The sequence below is a fragment of the Coturnix japonica genome, chromosome 2, assembly GCF_001577835.2.
Source record: "Coturnix japonica isolate 7356 chromosome 2, Coturnix japonica 2.1, whole genome shotgun sequence".
NCBI lineage: Eukaryota > Metazoa > Chordata > Aves > Galliformes > Phasianidae > Coturnix > Coturnix japonica.
The window spans coordinates 35,481,037-35,502,946 of NC_029517.1; the positions used below are offsets into that span (position 1 = coordinate 35,481,037).

The 21,910-nt window shown below is 46.2% G+C and overlaps 1 protein-coding gene across 3 annotated transcripts; it reads right to left on the minus strand.

Annotated features, from left to right (window-relative positions):
- Window positions 1–16,688: 16,688 nt before the first annotated feature.
- Window positions 16,689–21,246, minus strand: EOMES (eomesodermin). 3 transcript variants are annotated; one of them, XM_015854012.2, is made up of 7 exons: window positions 20,360–21,244; window positions 20,082–20,236; window positions 19,768–19,889; window positions 19,250–19,408; window positions 19,099–19,160; window positions 18,303–18,454; window positions 16,689–18,056 (listed from the first exon to the last, which is right to left on the minus strand). In XM_015854012.2, exons 1-7 carry the CDS (start codon window positions 21,109–21,111, stop codon window positions 17,719–17,721), a joined length of 1,740 nt encoding a protein of 579 aa, XP_015709498.1. In that variant the 5' UTR covers window positions 21,112–21,244; the 3' UTR covers window positions 16,689–17,718. The 3 variants fall into 3 exon arrangements, with proteins under 3 accessions (XP_015709498.1, XP_015709497.1, XP_015709496.1); XM_015854011.2 differs by having other exon boundaries at window positions 16,689–18,397; window positions 20,360–21,246; XM_015854010.2 differs by having other exon boundaries at window positions 16,689–18,454; window positions 20,360–21,238.
- Between the last annotated feature and the right edge of the window lie 664 nt (window positions 21,247–21,910).

Consider the following 21,910-nt stretch of genomic DNA (forward strand, 5'->3'; position numbering starts at 1 on the left):
GCAGTCAACCCTGCTGGGACTTGTTACCATGATGTAACAACTCATTTTTTTCCTTAGTATTTTGCATGCCAGGATTATATGTATATGATTTTTTAAAACATCTTTAGCCTAAGGGTCTTTATTATAATTTGCTTTTTACTGGTAAAAATTTTAATAGAATATGCAGAATATTAGTGGAATATATAGTAAAACTAATAGAACGCCACCTTTCAGGTCACAGAAACAGTGAGTGCATTACTTGGTTGTCTTCACGAGAATCTGATGCTGAAAACATCTTAGTTATTGTAATATGACGGAAGCAGGGAAGAAATGCATTGGGGTAAATGAATCAGTGATGATTTCACAATTTTAGAAAACAAGAACACATTTTGGGGCTAGATTTTTAACAGGCTTCAAGGTTACCTGCAGGATTACGCCTGGTTTTATTATTCTGTACTAATAAGTACGTATGTGATAACATTTTCAAGGGCATCTACCACCAAAAAATACTTTTTTTTCCTAACTATGTTCGTACGTGACAAAATGAGCTAAGAGATTTTATGACACAAACCTGCCCTCTGCTGGCAAAACAAGAAAATAGTAAATACAATCGAGAATCCCGTTTTGAAGAAGTCTTTGATATTTTTGGCTTTGCTACACACAATCAATGCCTCCTCACTTCATACGTTCTATTTCCTTTAATATCAATGAGCTCCTTTTTCAAATTCTCAATTACTCGATGAATCATGCCCAAATATCTACCAAAAGAACATTATTGATCCTGCATAGACCTGAGCCTAAAATGTAAAAATGCAAACGCTGGTACAGTCGATAATCTGCAGGAAGCACTGACCTGATAAAACTATCATCTGTGCCTCCCTTTCCCCATGAATGTCACCACTAGCTGTATGAATGTGCCCTGTATCCACATACACAGACATCAACATCTATTAACTAAATGCCCTTAAGTCTGCCACAAAACTCTCACTTGTCATCTGAATAGAATAACCTTGCTAAAACTCCTCAACCTTCTTGCAAATAAAAGTCCAAATAAAAGAGAGTGTCCAGTCTTTGCCCTGTGACATATGGAAATTAAGCAATATAACAAATGCTGGCCATTCTGAATGTAATATTGTTTGTCGGTACTGCTTACTTACTGCAAAAGAAAAACCCTTCTTCCAGAAGCCATCTGCTCTCACCTTAGAACTAACATATTGCTCTTTCTTAAAATTAATAATAATAAAAATTTATAACTACAGGCACTGCAACTCACCCTATGAATGATTTCAACCCAGGCGTGCTGCTATTAGAAGTTATTAATGGAGTGAGTTCAAAAACACATTTGTGCCAAGAGATGAATTCTAGGCTAATTTCCATTGTGGCTCCTGATCATTCCAGAATAGATATCTCTCTTCTCTGGGAAGCACTTGCAGCTGTGCCATTTTTCAGCCACACTTTTACACATTCAGGCACCAACCTTCCTCATAGACAGAGCCTGGCCTCCTCTGGAGCTCTACAGGCTAAGTAGAACTGCAAGACAGTTCAGTCCACAGAACCCCTGGCAGCTCAGTAAAGTACAGAGCCATCACCTTGCTGGGAACAACAGATCTGTATTCTATTCCTTTCTGAGCCAGGGGGCCCTGGATAATGCTGATCTCCTTCCTGTGCCAACTGAAGCTGATGTCTATCATGAAGAACAAAATGAACAACCTAGATGATCATTTCGCCTTTGTGAAAATCAAAGCCTTCCAGCTGCTGTGCTCAGCTGTGTTCTGATTTCAACAGCAGCTGAGAATCAATGTTCATGCAAGCACTGATGACCCCAGGATACTGTTAGCCTTCTTTCTTGAAAGGTGTTGTAGTTTGACTCTAGTAGGCAGCTGAGCACCACACGGATGCTTGCTTACTCTCCACCAGCAGGATTAGGGAGATGACTGGAAGAGAAAAAGTGAGAAAAATGATGGGTTGAGATTAAGACAGTTTAATATATAAAAGCGGTGGGAAAAGTTAAAATAAAAGAAAACTAGTGATATATGAAACACTTGATTACCACAAGCCATGGACCAGTCAGTAATGAAACAACTGCAGCCTTAACAAAACTTCACCCTCACACTTCCCTTGAAGTTTTTACTGTGGAACAGGATGTTACCTGGTATGGAATATACATCTGGTCAGTTTGGGATACTAGCAGAGAAAGAACATCTGGGACCTCCACAGCCCACCAGGGGTGAGGGCCCCAGCGAGGGTTTGACAGGGCCTAGTGTTCTTTGGGCAGTGCAAGCAGCATGCTGGTCAGACCTAGGGTCTGTGCCCCTGGGCAATTAGAGGAGGGTTTAGGGAAAGGAGTGTCTAGGAGCTCTTAGACAGCCAATCTGGGCAGTGCCATCATGAGACTGGAGAGCGGGTGGGCCCTGATGTGGTACTGTCCCCATCATTTCTGTTGGCAGGTGAACAGACAACTCCAGCCCATGTTCCTAGCTGTGAAAAAATGCTCTCAGGGGCCCAGGTAGCCATCCCATCCTGTCCACCACAAGAGAGACGGTGGCAGGGCCAGGGTACCCCTGCATGGAGACAGAGGACAGAAGGGTCTGAATCATAGAATCACAGAATGTCCCAAGTTAGAAGGGATCTATAAGAATCACTGAGTACCCCTGGCTCTACACAGGACCACCCAAAAACCAGACCATACATCTGAAAGCAGTATCCAGATGCTTCTTGAATTCTGGCAGTTTGAGGCCGTGGACACTGCCCTGGGCAGCCTGTTCCATATCCAGCTCCTTCTGGTGAAGAACCTTTCTCTAACACCCAGCCTGACTCTCCCCTGTCACAGCATCCTGCCTTTCCTTTGGGTCCTGTCACTGTCACAGAGAGCAGAGCTCAGCACTGCCCTTCCACTCCACTCCTGAGGAGCTGTAAGCTACTATGAGGCCTCTCCTCAGCCTCCTCTGCTCTGAGCTGAACAAATCAAGGGACTTCAGCTGCTCCTCATATGTCTTTCCCTCTAGACTCTTCCCCACCTTCGTAGCCCTCCTGAAAGCCCTCCTGAAAGTCAGAGGAAGGCAGCTGTGGTATGTTACAGTTTTGGCCATTTGCAGCTCATGTCCCTAACCTTATACTCTGCTCCACTTCTGACATCTGGCTGAGCAAGGGCAGGCAGTGGTGGGGAAAGTCAGTGTGTGTTGGCTTCTGCCTCCCACCGGGCTGCCTTTGCTGACACAGAGCTAGCACTAGGAGAGAACCAAAAGGGTGGGCCACTTCTGCTGGACAGCCTCCTTGGCTGGGTTAATGCCAAGCATCTGACTCATCAGCAAAGCCAGTTTTTATTAAGCCTAAGTAAAGCAGGAATAAAACTAGTTTTATGGTACACACAGTTCCTTTCAGCCATGGGGCCCTAGCTTACAAGCATCCTTTGCGTCAGGAAGTTGAGAAGACATGGTGCTACCACAAATCCAGCTGGATCTCAAATTGCCCTCACTTATGGGCTGGTGATGGCTCTTGCATGTGGAAGCCTTATGCCGTGTAAGGACCAACAAGAAACAGGAAGGACAGACTGGAGAATGCTTTAGGACAGGCCAACAGATCTGAAGAATGGGAGCAGGATGACAGCATAGTGATGATCAGACTCTACTCCCAGGCACTTTCAAGCACATCTTCTCACATACTGCATCTATTTTCTAGTTAGGATACCATCCCTTTCCTCCTTTGCCCTGTTTAGCTCTTCCTTTCTGAACAGCTCAGCCTAGTTTGCATTTCACCTTAGCAACTACTTCCTCATTTTTGCATCTCTCTCTCCAAACTCCCCTTTGCAGACTGACAGGCAAGCAGATCCAGGGAGTAGCAGCCCAGTCTGTAACATCTGAAGAAAATGTTTAGAATATAATGTTTAAAATGAGGCAAAGTAGGCTTCTGAATCTTCATGTTGATTAGAGAAAAGCATGGTAGGAAAAATAAATAAAACAGTTTACCTTTTCATTGACTGCAGAGATGCTGCATTTTAGATAATCAACATTCACTTGATCAAAGGAATGGCACAGATCCCCTGAATTTTCTGTGTCACGGTTGAACTTATTTGCACAAGCAGGTCTTTTTCTTGGCTTATAGCAGTCTGGAAACACTGCAGTCACAGCAGATTTTCACTTTGCCATTTTCAAATGATAATGTGTCAAAACCCTCCTGGGTCTGTCCTGCTCACTTAGTTCTGATCACTGTGCCCTTTTTTTCCCTGGAAGTTTTCTTCTTTTTGACCAATCAAGACGTATTAATTCAACCAATTTCATTTCAGAGACAGAGGAAGTGCAGATGACAATTTTGGGTAGAGGGAGGACAAAATCTGCCTTTTCATTCCTTGCAAAATATCAGTCTGATTTGGCTATTTATTTTTTGCTGCACAGTTAGAGCTCCACCGCACGGCAAGGGCCATATCTCAGAGACAGCACTGACCACAGCCGGGAGCTCCTGTCCATAGCAGTTCCCGTGGGCAGCACCACAACAGAAATAGTAAGTGTTCATTTTCCAGCTGATGCCAAAATACTTGCAGAATGCAAAGCACGTCTTAAGCTGTAAAAGCCCGAGGGTTGTCCTCGTATCATATCGTATCACATCACAGAAACCAAACAAAACAACTCCGCAACCCAACAGATCGGTGGCTAAAACACAGAAGCAAATAGCCACAGCAGGAAGAGGATTTTGTCTGCGGTTTCCCTCCTTCCCTGGCAGCCAGGAGCGGAGCACTGAAGACGTTTTCAGTCAGCCTCTGCTCATCGGCGCTGACTCGCACAAGAGGGCACTGCAGCCACACGCATCAAGGCAATGTCTCAGGGCTGCTCTTCTGCAGAGCCGGGCTTTGAGAGTCCTCATCTTCTCATCCGGGCTGGCAGCGAGAGCAGCAGTCTGAGCTGACGCGTTGCGCTGGTACACCTTGCACGGACGAATTGCTCCGAGATAAAATATACATTGCAGAATTCATTCCTGTTAGAAAATTGGATAAAATTTGACAGTTGTGGTTTACCTGCATGCATGCCCAGGGAGCTGAAGTCAGGGAGGCTACCGCAACCTCTTTAATAAACAAATATATAAGTCCTCTGGAGTTCATGCTGATTAAAGAAAACAAACAAAAACAAGCAAACAAACAAACAGCGCTTGTAGGAATGTGAATATTTTGATTATAGTGGCAAATAAAAACCTCCTGGCTATTCATAGGACTATTGATTATATTCTGAAGGGCACTAAAACCCATGTGTCTGTCCACTTGTCAGCCTTCAGGTGTGTTTCTGCTTTCCCCATGAATGCCCTGTTTATCGGTCTCATGTGAAGCCATTCCTGGTTAAAATAAGTAATAAGACAATAAGCAAATCCCTTCTTGCACTTAGGAGCACTTTTCATTTGTCATTTGTCATTTATTAACCCTGATGGTTAATAAAAATGGCTTGAAAACAATAAATCTCAACAACACAGTTCCAGCCCATCCCTGGTGGGGCACCTGTAACCAAACTAGCGCAACTCTGTGCAGCAGAACTTAAAGGGCCTCCTATGGGAAATGAGTTTCACTTATGGGATTAAACCACATCAAGGAAGCGTTAAGCACAGCAGTTCAGTAACAGCTGGAGAAATCCTTAAAGCTGATTGCTGGAAGCTCTCAGGAGAAATATCAATCTATAAACTAGCCTATACTCTGCCATTAGCTGCTTGAGGGATAACATACTGGACAAGACAGATTCTTGGCCTAATGCCACATTCCTATGCTCTACCTTGACACAACAGAACCCATAACATTACTAATCCTGAGAGATGATGGGACAAACCTAACCTTCAGGCTGCCTCCCCACCAACAGTACCCAAATACTAACACCATTACAGCACAAATCTTCCTAGTATTTTCCTGCTCTGAACACCTTTCTTGTGCCACTTTTACTTTCTCTACCTCACTCTTTCCACTATCTACACCATTAAAAAAAAATCTGGCTTAAATAATGCTGCTCTATGCAGGGCTCCAAGAAGCCACAGATTAAAAAATGAAAATATTAATAATAATAATAATAAAGAGACAGCCAAAAATCTGCAACCTAGGCAGCTGACACTGACTGAAGTTTGCCAGATATCAGAACATCTAATAAATTCAAACGATTGACTTGCTTTTCTATTATATGGTAAAATCATTAGAAAGCCACCTACTCTAATCAGAGTTCTGTCAGCCTTTCTGTTTTCTATTCTTTCTTATTTGCAGTTATGTTATCCTGTTTTCTGTTGTTCCTGTGAAGCAGGATTGGATTAAAATGGGCACAGTGAGTGTTATAGCACACTGCAGCCATAATCGAGATGATACCATCTTTAATGCCACCTAAAAAAAATAAGATTAATAATTAAAAACTGTCAAAACTGAGTGAAAAAAAAAATGGTTTAGAAATCCTTTCTGTAGCTAATAAAAAGGAAATATGAGGTACTGGTAAAATTAAAAGGCTTTTAAGAGTTCAAACATACCTCCCTCATCTCTTCAAAAGGCTCCAAGTGCCAATTGTTTGCCGTAGTATTTGACAGACCAACAGCTCTGCTCCTGAAACACCAGATAATGGTTAATGTCTTGCCACAGTGTGATAGCAATGCCACTGTGAGCCTTAAGAGATGTTTATTCTAACAAAAATAATACATCAGGTACATGAAATCAGATCAGCTCTTTGGTTTTTGTTTTGTTTCTGTTTGTTTTTCAGATTCACAGCTGAAATTTGATCCATCTTCAGACTTCCTACAATTCCTCTTCATATGACCAGATTCAGACATCAGTTCCTCCCTCCATAAATTGCCTGTTGTGAACAGAAAAGCACATTGGTGAATTCAGTGCTGGCATTAAAGAACAGAAGCCTTTCCTATCCTCGAACTGCTGCTGCAAACAGTACATGTAAGGTATGAAGAGCTGTTTGAGTACAACCTTGTCTAATATTTGCTATTCATAAAGACAAAACAACTGCAGCAAATTAATTCTACCAAGATTCTTTGCAATAACCACAAGAGCACTACAGGTGCATTTGTAAAGCCAAAGGGCATAGCACTAAAATAGAATAATCTCTTGTGACATACAAAAGCAGTGTCTGATTTGCTTCTATCATCCGAAGACATTTGCTTGTAGCCGTGTGCTACCTAAATCTAAGGTGTTAATGTACTAGCCTGACTTCAGAAATCTCAAGAGTTGCTCACCTCAGGCAAAAGATATGCATCTTTTTGGGGGGCACTATGTAACATAACACATGAAAGCTCTGTTTCTTAGAGAAATAAAGCAGCATCTTGGATAACATCTAAGGGAGTAAACTCTTCTCCTTTTCTAGGCCAGTTCTTTTCTGATTAAGACTGAAAGAAAAATTATCATCTTGTTCTTCCCTAAACAATCCCTCTTCTGACTCACCCACACCCCCTCAAACAAACAAACAAACAATAGACAAACAACAACCAAACCCAGCCAAAACAAAAATCCCAAGTCCTCTCAAAACAATGAGCTCTCAGGACCAGCACTGCATTGGTCTGTATGTCTCTGTTCAAATCCATTTTAAAGAGCTACAATTGTATGTGACTAACCTAGGGCCTAATTCAGCGTATTCCACTCAGATTTATTTCAGTAAGGACACATGAGTAAATGGCATTTAGTGAGACTCCTTATAATAGCAAATGCTATTCAGTGTGCAGATGGAAACAGCCGGCCCTTTGTAACAGTGTCTATTTTGCCTAGCTGAAGGCACCCTGGCTCTGGAAAATCTCCAGTTCTAACCACTATCCTACTTCTACAGGGAAAGTTCTCCAACCTGTGTCTTCATAGTATTTATATCCTTCTTCTACCCAACCCCCCAACAATTTTTGCCTTTGAATAGTTAAGACTGTGGGTTATGTGTTTTTGCTTGCTTAGGAAATTGCTAGGTGGTCCATAACCAGTACTACACTGAATGAGGTATGCCTGAAGTGCTACATTTGCAATCAGAAGTGCTCAAATTGCAAGCCCAGAATACGGAAAACCTATAGTGTTATATATACATATCCCAGGTATTTATACAAACTGGGAGAAGAACTCCTTGAGAGCAGCCCTGTGGAGGACTTGGGGGTCCTGGTGGACAAAAAGCTGGACATGAGCCAGCAGTGTGTGCTTGCAGTCTGGAAGGCCAACTGTATTCTGGGCTGCATTAAAAGAGAAGTGGCCAGCAAGGAGAGGGAGGCGATTGTCCCCCTCTGCTCAGCTCTTATGAGGCCCCATATAGAGTTCTGTGTTCAGGTCTGGGGCCCCCAGTACAAGAAGGACACGGAGCTCTTAGAGCAGGTCTGGAGGAGGGCTGCTAAGATGATCATAGTGCTGGAGCACATCTCCTATGAAGAAAAGTTGAGAGAACTGGGCTTGTTTAGCTTGAAGAAGAGAAGGCTCCAGGGAAACCTTATTGTGGCAGCCTGGTCTGGTGGTTGGCAACCCTTCACAGAACAGGAGGGTTGAAACTGGATGATCACTGTGGTCCTTTTCAACCCAGGCCATTCTGTGATTCCATGATATGATTCTATAGAGAACATGGAAGCTACCTGCTTATAAAAAATCTGAAACCTTCTACATCAGCTAGAACTTCATAGGGATGTCCCATATTAAGTGACACTGTAAATCTTACCACAAATTAAAAAAGCTATGCAATTTAGAAGTTGGTATCAACAGGCTACAGAGTAGAATTTATCACAGAATCACAGAAACACCAAAGTTGGAAAAGACCTACAAGATCATCCAGTCCAACCATCCAATGATCCATCACCGAATCACAAGGTTGGAAAAGACCTACGAGATCATCTAATCCAACCATCCAGTGATCCATCATAGAATCACAAGGCTGGAAAGGACCAACAAGATCATCTAATCCAACTGCCTGCTACCACAAGCCACTAAACCATATCTCATAGCTCCTCATCCAGATGCCTCTTGAACAACACCAGGACTGGCACTCAGCAGTAAGAAATGCTGTATACAGATGTAGTGGCTCCTGATGGATCTGGCAGCTCAAGCATTGAAAGAAAGTTGTGTTCAGAGAAGACAAACACAAATATTACTTAACTGGAACCAAGATCCTGCTCTAGCAAAGAGGACCAATATGCAAAGCCTTCATGCTTCCTTCTGATGTAGATCTGTGTTGTGTTTTGTTCTGCAGAATTGGACTCCTTTTTGTGGAAACATCAAGAGAAAAGCTCTGATGTGGTATTTAAATGCTAGCTCTAAGGGCCTGTCCTCGGGAAGTGCTGACCACTTGATTTTTGCTGCAGTCAGTTCTTTTTCTCAACACCCTGTACCCAGGACCCTCTGCAAATCCAGGCTCTGCCTTAGGGATTTGTGTCAAATATTTTTATCAGAAACACAGGCAGGGAAGGTGCCTGACCTACTCAGAACCACCTTTGAGAAAGTCATGAATGGCCTTCAGAGTAGAGCAGGTCAATGAAAAGGCAGCAGACCTTCAGGACTGTACTAGAAATGAAGAGGACATTTCTCATTTGGAATGGAAACATACAGGAGTGTCTTAATGTTACACAGAAAGCATGGTGGAAAGCTGACACAAGAAACAGAGTCTGCTCCCAGTGACCAATTTCAGTAGAACTTCTGACTTAAAGACCCTTCCAGTCGCTAGCAAAGAACCCTAAATACTATTTGTTCATGAGCACTACCATATGTCAGTAAGTTAAATATGCTCTTAATATTACAGGCTGAGGTGATAAAATCCAAATCTTAGGCATAAATAAATCTGTAAATGTGTCAATGCAGCTACAGGCGTTGTAAGTTTTCTCTAAGTTTTCTCTCTCCCTTGCACATCAGTAATAGTCAGGACTGCAGTTTTCTGCTCTTGAAGCATCCCATCGATTTAAAATCTTTCAGTCCATGTCCTTATGCAATCTTGTGCTTAGAGAACCTGCACTATACTTGGTTACCAGATTCAGTCATGACTGCAGAAATATGCTTGGGAAAGTTAACCTCCAAGGTTACAGAATATCCATGCAAGGCCCTATTGCCAAGCAGTGCAAGGGCCAGTAATATCTACCACTGCATCCACAAAGTAAGCATATCAGCATGAGATGACCCTCAGCACCACTTCAGACTTAGCGCCACTGAAGCAGATCTTCTGGAAGGTTCGAGGCCTCTAAGGTACCCAGGGGCTGCCAGAGTGTCTCACTCCTATGTCACAACATAACTAGACTAACAAAAGACTGAAGTGCATTTGGTGCTACACTTACATGACAAAGGAGACGAGAAAAAGGAACAGAACGCTGAAAGAAATGGGTGAGCATTCAGGGAGGTAAAGAAAAACAAGAAGGCACAGCTCCAGCAAGCAACACTGACTCTGGATTATTTGGAACCTAAAGCAAGTATACGGGGTCTGAAATCAACTGCAGAGCAGAGATTGTTTGATGGCATCTCAAAGGGACTTACAACTCCACAGAGGGACAGGACACGTGGCTGGAGTACTGCAATTGGTGGATGCGGACTCTTGAGGAAAGCCAGGCTGGGAAACAGGAGAACATGGGCTTCAATCTGTGTGAAGAGCTGTCTGCAACACACAGCCTTGCTTGGGAAAAAAGTGATGAAGTAGTCAAGAACTTATGGGTAAGATTCAGAGAAGTGTGAAATGGGTCATGTCTTGCTAGGTGCCTACTGCAGGCTTCCTGGCCAAAAGGGGGAAGTAGAAGAAGACTTCACTCAAAAGCTGAAACAAGCTTCATAATCTTAGGCCCTGGTACACAATGGGGACTAGAACCACTCTGACATTTGCAGATGGAATAACATTGCTGAGCAGAAGCAACCCAAATTTCTGGCCTCTGTTGATTTCTTGATAGAAGTAACTCACAAGACTTCCAGACTTTGGTACAACATACAGAGTGAACCCGCAAACCAAGCCTGAAAAGGAAAGACTAAGAAGGAGTAGAAATCTCTCTCTCTTCTCAGTAGCTAGTAGAACTTTAGTCAGCTCAAAGGCCTTCCAAATGCTTCACTCCTCCCCTTCAGAAAAGAGGCACCATAAGACTAGAGATGTTTTGACCTAGCTATTAACTTCCGTAGCTGTTATCATAGACGAGACTGAAAGCTTTAGCTGTTAGACAAAAGAGAGTTAATCCACTCAGTCTCCACCGGGACTATTTTTAGGTGTGGTTATGGCCAGTCTTCAGGTCTTTCTATAGTGTGTTTTCATTATATATATCAACGACCTTTAAGCATTATGGGTGACCATTAGCACTTCTCAGCATAACAATATTAATAGCAGGTTGGAGAATTATCCAGGTCAAATCTAATGAAAGTGAATAGGGTCGAGGAATGGAAAATGTCATGTTTGCTGCTGCTTTGGCTCTCCCTGAGCCACATGGATTGGTGAAAACCCAACTGAGATAAGAGATCCAAGTTGTTTTCTTTTATTTTTAATCTCCATTCCCCGGGCAGACTGATGAATACCAGAAGGGCATTGCCCCTCATCTTGAATTCCCCATGCATCCCTATAGAGACTGAGTGCAACACAATGCAGGAGGACACACGGCCCACTACCTCAGCTACCTAACACAAAAAAGAACCCAAAACAAACAGCCTGGAAAACAAAAACCCCTCAGTCTGGTCTAGCAGAAATCAGTCATCATGCTAATCAGAGCAATCTCATCAATGACTGTGGGGTTTTGTTTAAACTCTCTGGTGAAATACCCCAGTATTTTTTTGGTTTCTCATTTATTGTGTATTGTAATATATTGAAGTCAAACTCTTCATTCCTTAGAATCATACTAAATGTGAAACAGAATGTTTTTTAACAGAGTATCCCTCCTGCAGCTGCTGATCGAAGTCATTGCCCTGAAACCCCCAGTGTTTCAGATCATTTCCTTGGACTCAGTTTCCTAATGACTCTATCAGAAACACAAACTGAACCCACATCATCATCATATTTCTTATGAACTAAAACCACATTCAGACTATTTCACGCATTCGATTACTCTAGATGTTGATTAATGCATTTTGTAGTGCAGGCAAAACAAAACACAGAAATAACAACTAAACAATAACAGCAACAAAAGTGCATTCTCTCATACCTATGAGAGTGGCTTTCTTTTTCCATAGTTGAAAACTGGAAAGCACAAGGTCTACCTGCCCCTTGGTAGAGGTAGCAGACTATTTCTGTATCCACCTGAAGTACTTGCACAGTTGTCCCTCATGCAGTATTTGAAGATGTAAATACATGAGAAAAGCAACAGAAAATAGCAGGCTCACAGCACACGCTCTGATAAGCCAGCTGTCCTCCTGATGAAAGGGGACTAAGTGCATTGTGGGGTATTGAGAGGTGCTGTAAATCTGTGCTTCACTGTGCTCTGGGCAGCCTGGTCCAGTGGTTGGCAACCCTGCCCACAGTGTGGGGGTTGAAACTAAATGATCTTTAAAGTCTTTTTCAACCCAGCAAAGTTCTTCTCCCCAGGAGAATAGAAGAGTATTACAAACCATTTAGTGAACACAAAGATGAGACCCTCAAATCAGTCTGATGGATATTTTTGAGCATATAAACAAATAGTCCAGGTTAAAAAATAAATGTGGATTGTTTTCATCCCCTAAGAAAATTTGCAGCTATGCCAAGGAGTTTTCACATACTGTATTGCCCTATGAACAAAAGTGATCATAACAGTTCCATGAAGCCTAACAATTAATGCCCAAAGTAGACTATAAAATCCTTACTCTATTGTAAGAAAACTAGAACAAATCATAACAGAACTGGATCCCCTGTGCACAGGATATACAAAGTGTAAATGAGTTCTAACATGAAGCCCATTCACAGACCTGCTAAAATGATACTTCCTTACACAACAACCACTGTAGTAAAGCCTACTTCAACAGTAAACGTCTTTCCATAAACCCTAACTCTGCAGAGCTCATACCTCATTGGAAGAGAATGTGGACTTACACAGCAAGTCCAGAGTTCCTGCTCAAGATTTGTTAGCTGTCCTCCTACTCCACATATGCAACCTTTACCTCACTTGCAGATATCACACACCACTAAAAGAGAGCCAAAAATTGGCCTTGCACAGAGAACACTCCAGGCTGAAAGAACTCACTTTGGACTTTGCCTGATCTTTCTGATGAAAGAGCATCTGGCTTTGAAAAACCTCTAAGAATATCAAAACAGATCCAGACCTTAAACACTCAAAGGAAGCCTGACTTCATGAAGTAGCAGGAGGAAGAAGGAGAAGTGCTTTTCCAGTTTAAAATATCACTGTGTGAATACAGGCATTCGTAGTTTCAATGTTCTAAGCCAAAAGGTGGTATGCATTAGGAAAGTGCACCTGTTCAGCAACTTCCCCAGGAGCAATAGGTGATGAAAAGCAGTCAGCCTGGCTTTTGGACTGTTACAACTAACATCCACTTTCTCAGAGTAAGATCTTAGAAAGTAATGACCAAATAGTTTGCTCTTCTTATAGCATTGGCTCAGCTGTCTCTATGATGATCCAAAGGGATATCATTAAATATGAGGAGGACTGGGAGACTGTTGTCATTTCACCCTGTGTACTGTTCAGCCCTGGAAGGCAGCCTGAGACTGTGATCAGAAGGGCCCAACAGAAACAAAATGGTAGAGGCAGGAAAACCATCCCTTCGCTACTAAATACTATCAATCAGCAAGAAATCATTTCCTTGCTGTGGGGGAAAAACTAAACAGTGTACAACAATTTCACTTACAAGCCCATGACTGAACTGGGGGTCAGAGAGGGATTTCTCCAGGCACACATGACTCCTGCAGCCAAATAACACCACTCACATGTAGGAACCTTCTGCAGGTAGGTAGCTACTCGTGTGAGCAAAATCAAGCCTTTATTTACCATTCCCCACAGGGTCAGGTCTGCAGACCAACCTCCTTCCCAGCCAGCACTCCCTGCATTAGTTCAGTCATTCAGGCAGGCGAATGGCCCAGCACTGCGTCTTTATTTCCTCTCTCTCTCTCCTATCTCTTATTTGACTCCAAAATGAAAAGGAAGGAGGAGGCGGCAGGTTAGAGGGAAGCCTGCAGAGGATTCCTGCTCCCCAGATTAGGATTTAATTGTATTCCGAGTGAGTCCCTTCTGGTTGCGCTCAGTCTTTCAGATGAATGTTTCATCAATATGATTAGGATCACATCCCTCAGTCTCGTCTATTCACACAATTGGTTGTGACAGCTCAGAGTATAGTACTCCCTAAAGGAAATATTAGATACCACCCTATCACTTTATTCAAATCATATTTTGCACTCCGCACTTTCAGCCTAATGGCATTCGCCCCTGGATTACTTATCTGTGATATCCAGCAAGCACTAAAATCCTTCCAATAAGGATTAGATCAACATTTATATTAGAGATATTATTATTACAAAGAGGGCTGCGGATGATTTGGAAGGTGGGCAACGAGCTTTGGATACTTGAGGGGAAGAGAAAAAGTGCAAAAAGAAAAAGGGAAAAAGCAAAGAAAATGAGGGGGGAATTAAGAGGAAACAAACAAACAAACAAACGAAAAAAGAGAAAAGAAAGAAAGAAAAACAGCATCGATGGTGGCAAACCCCAGCTCAGTGGGATGGATGGCACAAGCGAGGCGCCGCCAGGCCCTGTTCCATCACCTCAGCGCCATTTTCTCCACAGAGTGGGGCTACTCCAACATCTCACCGCCAGATTCCCCTTCACTCCAGACCGGGATGGGGCATTTTAGAGGAATACCACAGAGGGTGAATCCCCTCCTCGGCCTCCATTGCCGCTCTCCCCTCATCATCATGGCCAAGCCGCGCTGAGACGGCCCTGAGGAAAGGGCGGCAGAGTCTGAGGGAGCTTCAAAAACACATCGCTACAGAGAAAGCCCTCTCGGGTAAAGCCACGAAGGGGAGGCAGAAAGCAGCGAGAGGGCTGTGAAAAGCCTGCATGGGGATGGGGCAGGGTAGGAGAAATTCAGACTGAAAGTAAAACCACCTTCACGTACACAAAAAGAAAAACAACAACAAAAAGAGCCGTCTGAAGGGATGGGGCTCGGGGTCGTTTTGTTTTCCCCGATGGGTACGAAGTGTCGGCGCTGAAGGGTGGGGTGGGCAGCGAGAGGCGAAGTTTCGTTGGGAAAACGGGTCAAGAGAAGATGCGGGGCTGTTACAACGAAAAATCCCCAAATACTTCACCGAGGAAAGGTCTCCATCCTGCTCAGCCCTGGAAAGAGCCCCTCTGATCTACTACACTCGTTCTAGGCTGTTAAAATAAACATCAACACCGAGTTGAAGCATCTCCCCTTTAATAACGGAGAACTACGTGGGATAATCGTTAAATCGCGGCAAGCGGCCTCGAATCGTTAAGTGTGCTTCAGGATTAAGGAAAACGGACGGGGGGACCCCCAGCCCCGCTCCCGTTGTCCGGGCGTCCCCGCAGCGCTCCCCGCCCGCCCTGGGGCCGCCCCCAACTCCCCCAGGGGATAAGGAGCCCACAGCCTGGGGTCGGGGCTCTCTGCTGTTCGCCGCAGTAAATGGCGTTACGAAGCAAAGCGCAAAGGTAGTTAACTTTATCTTCCGCTAATATAAACAAATAGGCGTCCGGCTCCTTGATCTTTATTTAAATATAGGGTTGTTTATCGGTGTCATCCTATGAAGATTAATTAGCTGCCTTTATTCACAATTTGGCGTCTGACACCCCGTTTTAGGAATGCATTATAATCACAAGGTGTTAATTGGGGCCAGCCAGGCACTTATGTTTCTATTAAATAGTGTGAGGACTTTTCACAAGTGTTTTTTTCTTTGCTTTTTTTTTCCTTCTTTTCTTTTTTTTTTTTCGGTCGCGAGTTGCAAACTCCTACGTACAGCCCCCCTCAGTCAGTGCCACGCTACGGAGGAACCGCACTGCACAGGGGCCGGCGGGCGAAGGGCTGCGGCAGCGGTGCGCTGTGTACGGGGATAAAAGCGAGGGTTTATCCCCACTGAAAAGAGAAGGGGAAAAAAAAACGAACAAAAATCGTGAGAAGAAAATACTCTTTCTGCGGCTGCTGAGAGAATTTCGGCAAAACCCTTCCCGTCTCGAATCGGCAATACGCCTCTTTGGAAAGGCACCGAACTCGCTGTTAGAAATCTCTTAAGGAAGATGCTCCTCTCGCCCAGCAAGTAGGGGCCGGCTGCAAAAGTCTCCCCTCGATAGCGCTAATTCCTCCAACCCGAGTCTTTGCATTGTTTTGTTTGCGGCGGGCATCGCCAACTGCTTAATCCCATTACCGCCTGCATTTCCTCAGGAAAGGTGATGCTGCCGAAGGAGTCGGCATTCAATCGCCTTGCCAAGAGGAGCTTTCTCCACAGATAAGGGCGCGGGGGAGGCTTTAACGCGTTGCGGGAAGAGGTGGGGGCAGAACCTGAGCCGTGCCCCGCTCCTCGGGACGGGCTGGGATAGCACCTCTCCCCCACGTAGGGCGTAGGGGATATGAAGAGCCTCAGGGCTGGCAGCAAGCAAGGAGGGGAGCAAAGTCCTTCTGGGTAAAGGGAAGGACAAGAGAAGAGAGGAAAACCCCCATTTAAAAGAAGTAGCATTAATACCATTAGCACCGTGTCGATGAGGACGATGCACGACAAAACAGCAAGGAGATACTTTACAAGAAGTGGCTGGATTTAAAAGCCATCACAACCCACCAATCCCCAGCAATACAGCACACTCAGATTTGTGCTCCCTTCTCCCCCCAGTCTGATAGAGCAAAGAAGCAGATGCCAGCCACACTCTCATCCCTGGCAGCACCACATTTATTAAAAATTACTACTATGTACATATAAAAGCAGAACCAAGTTTCACCAGGAGAATTTTGTGTGCCAGTGCTCTAGGGCTGATCCGTTTAAAATGGCTGAAACTATAGGCAAGAAGAGTGGGCAGGTTACATCACTTCCAGTTTGATACAGGGCAGCTGAAAGTCACTTTACATACACGCAAATAGAAAACTGCTAATGCTCTTCGCAATGTTCCATATGCTAAGTTTAACCAAAAAAAGAAATGCATTTTGAACTTCAAAGCACCACCGGAGGTCCTTCTGACTGAACAGCTATAGATCAACTATTTATATATTATTCCACAATATTCTACAGTGTACCTAGACAAAACACAACTGTACACTTGGATTTTTTGCCACCTCAATAAAGGTTAGGCTTTTGGGATGGAGGTATGTTTTCCTTTCCAAGTCAGCTTTGGCCACTGTAAAAGCATTGCTAGCACTAAGACCTTCACATTAAATTCCTGCCTGGAGCGGGCCTTATTTTAACCACCTCCTGCCAAAGAAAGCCTTAGCTGAGCAATGCCCAACTCAGCCACCTAATCTGCAAACAAGAGTTGAAGAAAACAGTTCTGTTTAAAACAGAATGTGCAGCCTCCCACCCCACTGCGCTTTACCAGAGGGGCAAGACAGGGAAGAAAGTGAAATTTGGAATCCAACTGCTATTTCCTCACTCAGTGTATAGATTTGATCAGGCCTCTGAGCCAAGCCAAACTGTACACTTCAGTGTCTCCAATAAATAAACCACCTTGTAGAAATCTGGGCTCCTGCTTACGGCTTTTCCTCAAGCTGTTTCTCCTAAGAAAAAAGTTGTATGGCGATTTGCTTTCCCTACTTAATTACCTGCAACAGTCAAAAAGCTTTGGCACCTTCTTTAGAATTGCACATGACAATTTAAGGTGGAAGGCAAGAGTCTTTTTGGCAATCGTAATGCAAAAGAAAGAAAACAAAGGCCACCCTGAAAAAATAGCCGATTGGAACAAAAGGATGCTTTAAGAACTGGTATAGAACGCATAGTAGCCCATGCCTTTTGAAGTGTCTTTGCTATAGTCCTCAGTATTAATGTCCTCACATTTCATGGATGGGGAATTTTCATTGCTGGAAGTGCTAGGGGAGAGCCGCCTTCTCTTACAAGCACCCGTGTAGACTCCAGAATCGTTGGAATCTAGAGACTTGATGGAGGGAGGAGTCTCTATCCAGGATGAGCCGATTTCTTCTTTCACCTTCTCCTTGGAAAGCTGGTCTTCAGAGAAGCCTGGAGGACTTGTCCTGGAGCTCCAAGGTAATCCCGTGGTCATTTTTCTCTGGTAGGAGCCCCTACTCCCCCAGCCTGCCATGGATGGAAAAGTTGGGTCAGGGTAGTACCCCAGGGCGTGGGATGTCTGAAGAGGAAGGGATTTAATGCCGTAGGGGAGCAAGGTGCTAGGAGAATACTCAGTCTCATAGGAGTTCATGTCCAGTTTGTTGGCATTGGGCTGCTGCATAGGAGTAACAAACCACCGCTGGGGAGGGCTGGCTACCTCTTCGCTCTGCTGTGGGGACAGCAAGCCGTTGGTCTGCGGGACGGTTCTCTCACCATTGTAAAATCTGGTGGGGGGCAGGTTGTTGACAAACTGTTCTTGGAAGAACGGTTGCACGCTGTATCGGGCACCAGGGACAATCTGGTGGGATCTAGGAGAATCCGTGGGAGATGGAGTTAATCTGTCATTTTCTGAAGCTGTGTACATGCTACAACATAAAGAAGAAACACCGAGAGTTCTTTACAATTCCAAATATGGTATTGTAAAACAAACAGGAAGAAAGCAGCTGTTCTCAACAAGAGTCACAACCCCGTTTATCTGGATTTTCTATCAGCCTTCAGAGTCGATGCTGCAGTAGAAACAGCACAATATTGCTGTTACACATACCCACTGCTCTCCACCAGCCAAGCCATCTTAAATGAAAGGCAGCACTTTCAGAAGCCAGATCTGAGTATATGCACCTATAGTTTTTTAAAGGCCATTTGATGTCAGAAATTGCTCGCGAGGCAAAAGTCTTCCTTACAATTGGAAGATGTCTATTGTGACACTAGCAGCAGATGCTTTGCTGCCAGCCTGCAGGCCAACAAGGTTCTACTGGGATATTTAATGAGAGCTCAGAATGCCACTAGAAAGCGTGATCAAGACAGAGTATTAAGCAGTTAAATGGCCATTTATATCTCCAGACACATTTAACTTTTAAATGAGGGCATGAACTAGCAAAATTGACAGTATTTCTACTTCTAAATAACTTAAGTAGCATCTCCAAGTTTCTCTGCTCCTTATAAAGAAGCATTTGAGGGCAGAATTGCACCTCCCCACACGTCTGCAAGATAGAGGTAGCGGCATACTTACGAGTCATAGTTGTCTCTGAAGCCCTTCGCAAAAGGATTATGATCAATTTTGAGCTGAGTAATCTAAAAATGAAAGCAGAGCACAGTGAGTTGACACGCTGAACCCACGACACCTCATTATATTCTTGCCATTTTGCACAACCCATTCTTACATCGGTGTTTTGATAGGCTGTAACTGCTATGAACTGTGTTTCGGGGAAAATAAACGTTTGTGTCTTTGAAGAATCATTCAGATCCTCAACGCCATCTTCAGTCACTTCCACTATGTGAAGCCGAGGCTGGTACTTGTGTAGAGACTGCAGGACTATCATCTGAAAGTGTAGGAGAGAACATTAACAAACTGCACCCTGCATCACCATTCACAGGCTGCAAGATTGACCTTCTCATCTTAGGAATGGAGAGGTTTTTCCACTGCTACCAAATGAAACAAAGAGCTACAGCCTGTGTAGGCTGCTAATACACCAAGTCCTTCTACATTTTTAGTGGCACAGAGTTGAAAAAACCATTGGCCAAAGATAGAAATTTACACATCAACTTCTAACACTGCTTCCCCTTTTAAAGACGAAAACAGGAATAAGGGACTAACAATATGCTAAGAAGGGAACAAATGATGCTGCAGCTCTCTTTGCTGCATGGCACCGACACGGCTCCTGGGAGCACTGTCACTCACCTGTGCGTTGTTATTGTTGGCTCCCTTGTTGTTGGTCAGCTTCAGCTTGCCGAAAGAGATCTCCTGCCGCATCCAGTGCGCTCCAGTGTTGGGTGACTCCGGGTGCACGTACACCTTATTGCCTGGGGGAGAGCAGCGCGGTAGTGAGCAGCCAGATACAGCACGGGGCTTTGTTCCACCGCTAACCCCCGGTGTACCCATCCCATATAAGAGTGTCAAAGCGCCTGTAAAAGCGCAGCTCCTCCCGCAACGTGATGGATCTCTGCATCAGGAGCCCTGTTGGGAAGCAGAGCAGGCGGGATGCCCGCACTTACCCTGCATGTTGTTGTCGGCTTTGCCGCACGTCACCCATTTTCCCCCTTGGAAACGCCAGTGGTTGGGGTCCGCCAGCACCACCTCCACGAAGACGTTGTAGTGGGCGGTGGGGTTGAGGCCCGTAATATTAAAACTCAGGAACGGAAACATCCTCCTGGAGAAAAGAGGGAAAGAATACGGCATGCGGGGCGGCCCGAGGAGAGGGCTCGGGCCGCGGGATTTCCGGAGCGGCCCCATCTCCCTCCGTTACCCCCTACAGTCTCCCCCATCCGCTTACCGGCCCTGCTTGGTGATGATCATCTCCGTCTGGTGCCGGTGGAACTTGAGCCAGAGCGGCCGGTTGCAAAGGAAGACTTGCGCCCGCAGCCCGGGCCCGGCCGCCGGCACCCCCAGCGCCCCGAGCCCTCCGCAGGAGCCCGAGGCCGGCGGGTAGGGGCCGTAGAGGGCTCCGCCGGCTGCCGCCTGCCCGTACTGGTACCCGCCGCCTCCGCCGAACTGCGCCCTGCCGCCGGGCGGGCACACGGCACCCGCGAAGCCGCCCGAGGACAACACGGAGCCGTAGGGGTAACGCGGCCCGCCGGGCGCCTGGTACACGGCACCGTGCTGCGCGGAGGGCGGGTAAGGGAAGAGAGCGCAGGGTCCCCCCAGTTCGGCGACCGGAGGCCCGGGGGACTGCAGGTAGTAGCGCTCGGGGCTCAGGCTGTCCATGGAGTACCGGGCGGCGGCGGCCGGGGGCAGCTCTTCCTCCACGCAGGGGGTGGTCTTGCGGCCGTCCGGCTTCGGGGCAGCGAAAGGCGGCTCCCCCCCGTCGGGCTCGCCGAGCATGGCCGGAGCCGCCGCGAACTTCTTGGCCGCCTTGTCCAGGTCGAGATGCGCCGGGGAGCCCGGGCGGGGCGGCCCGCGGGACCCGGCTCCGCCGCCTCCTCCGGCTCCGGTCCCACTGCCTCTCCCGCCGCCTTCCAGCGGGTAGAAGGGGGCTCCCGGCAGGGCCCCCCCCGCCGCCGCCAGCAGCGGCTCTCCCAGCTGCATCCTCAGCGGGCGGCGGCGGCTTCGCACAACCTCCGCAGTAACCAGTGCCGGCCCCGACCCGTGGTCGCGCAGCGCTGCGCTGAGGCTCCGCAGATCCCATTTATACCGGCACGCCGGGCTGCTCGGGCCGCCGGGGAGGGGCTTGCGCCGAACTGCCTCTTCACCGCCCTCCACCCCCGCCGGCCCATTGGCTGGGCCGGGTGACACTAATTTAATTAGACAGCTACTAATTGGAACAAGTCACCTGTGACTCTGGTGCGCGTGTCCCCCCGCTCCTCGACCCCCCCGCCCGCAGCCGGCGGGTCTGCCCCACTCCCGTACAGCTCCGGGGGAGGGCTGCGCCTGCATCGCCCCCAGCAGCGGGCCCGGCTTCCCCTCCCCACCTACTGCCCCTCTTCCTCCCTCCAATAATAATAATAATAATAAAAAATAATAATAAAATAAAAATAAACTGAAATTCTACATCTGATCTGGGTGGCAACGGGCGCACAAGGTTCGGGCGCAGCAGGGATTGGGGGGCCAGAGGGAAACCGGGATTGGAGCTAACACCAGAGCCCAGTAAGGAGGGAGGGATGGAAGACGACCACCCGGCGGGCCGCTGAGACGGGGCTGGCCACCCCCAGACCCCCCGGGGCCGTGCCGCCGTTCGAACAATTGGGGTTGTGCTTCAGCCCCGCCGAGCGGCTGCCGGCCCCAGTTCGCTCCCCGGGCGGCATCATTCCCGGGGAAGTGGCACGTTAGTGGGGGAGTCTCGTTGGGAGCCGGGCAGCAAGTTCAATGTTCGGGAACTCGGTGGAGG

Coding starts and splice junctions, on each gene's coding strand:
- EOMES (XM_015854010.2), bottom strand. CDS start 21,111: ATGCAGCTGGGAGAGCCGCTGCTGGCGGCGGCGGGGGGGGCCCTGCCG. Junction 19,890..20,081: donor AGCCGACAACAACATGCAGG/GTAAGTGCGGGC, acceptor GCTCTCCCCCAG/GCAATAAGGTGTACGTGCAC. Junction 18,455..19,098: donor TTCAGAGACAACTATGACTC/GTAAGTATGCCG, acceptor TTTATGTTGTAG/CATGTACACAGCTTCAGAAA.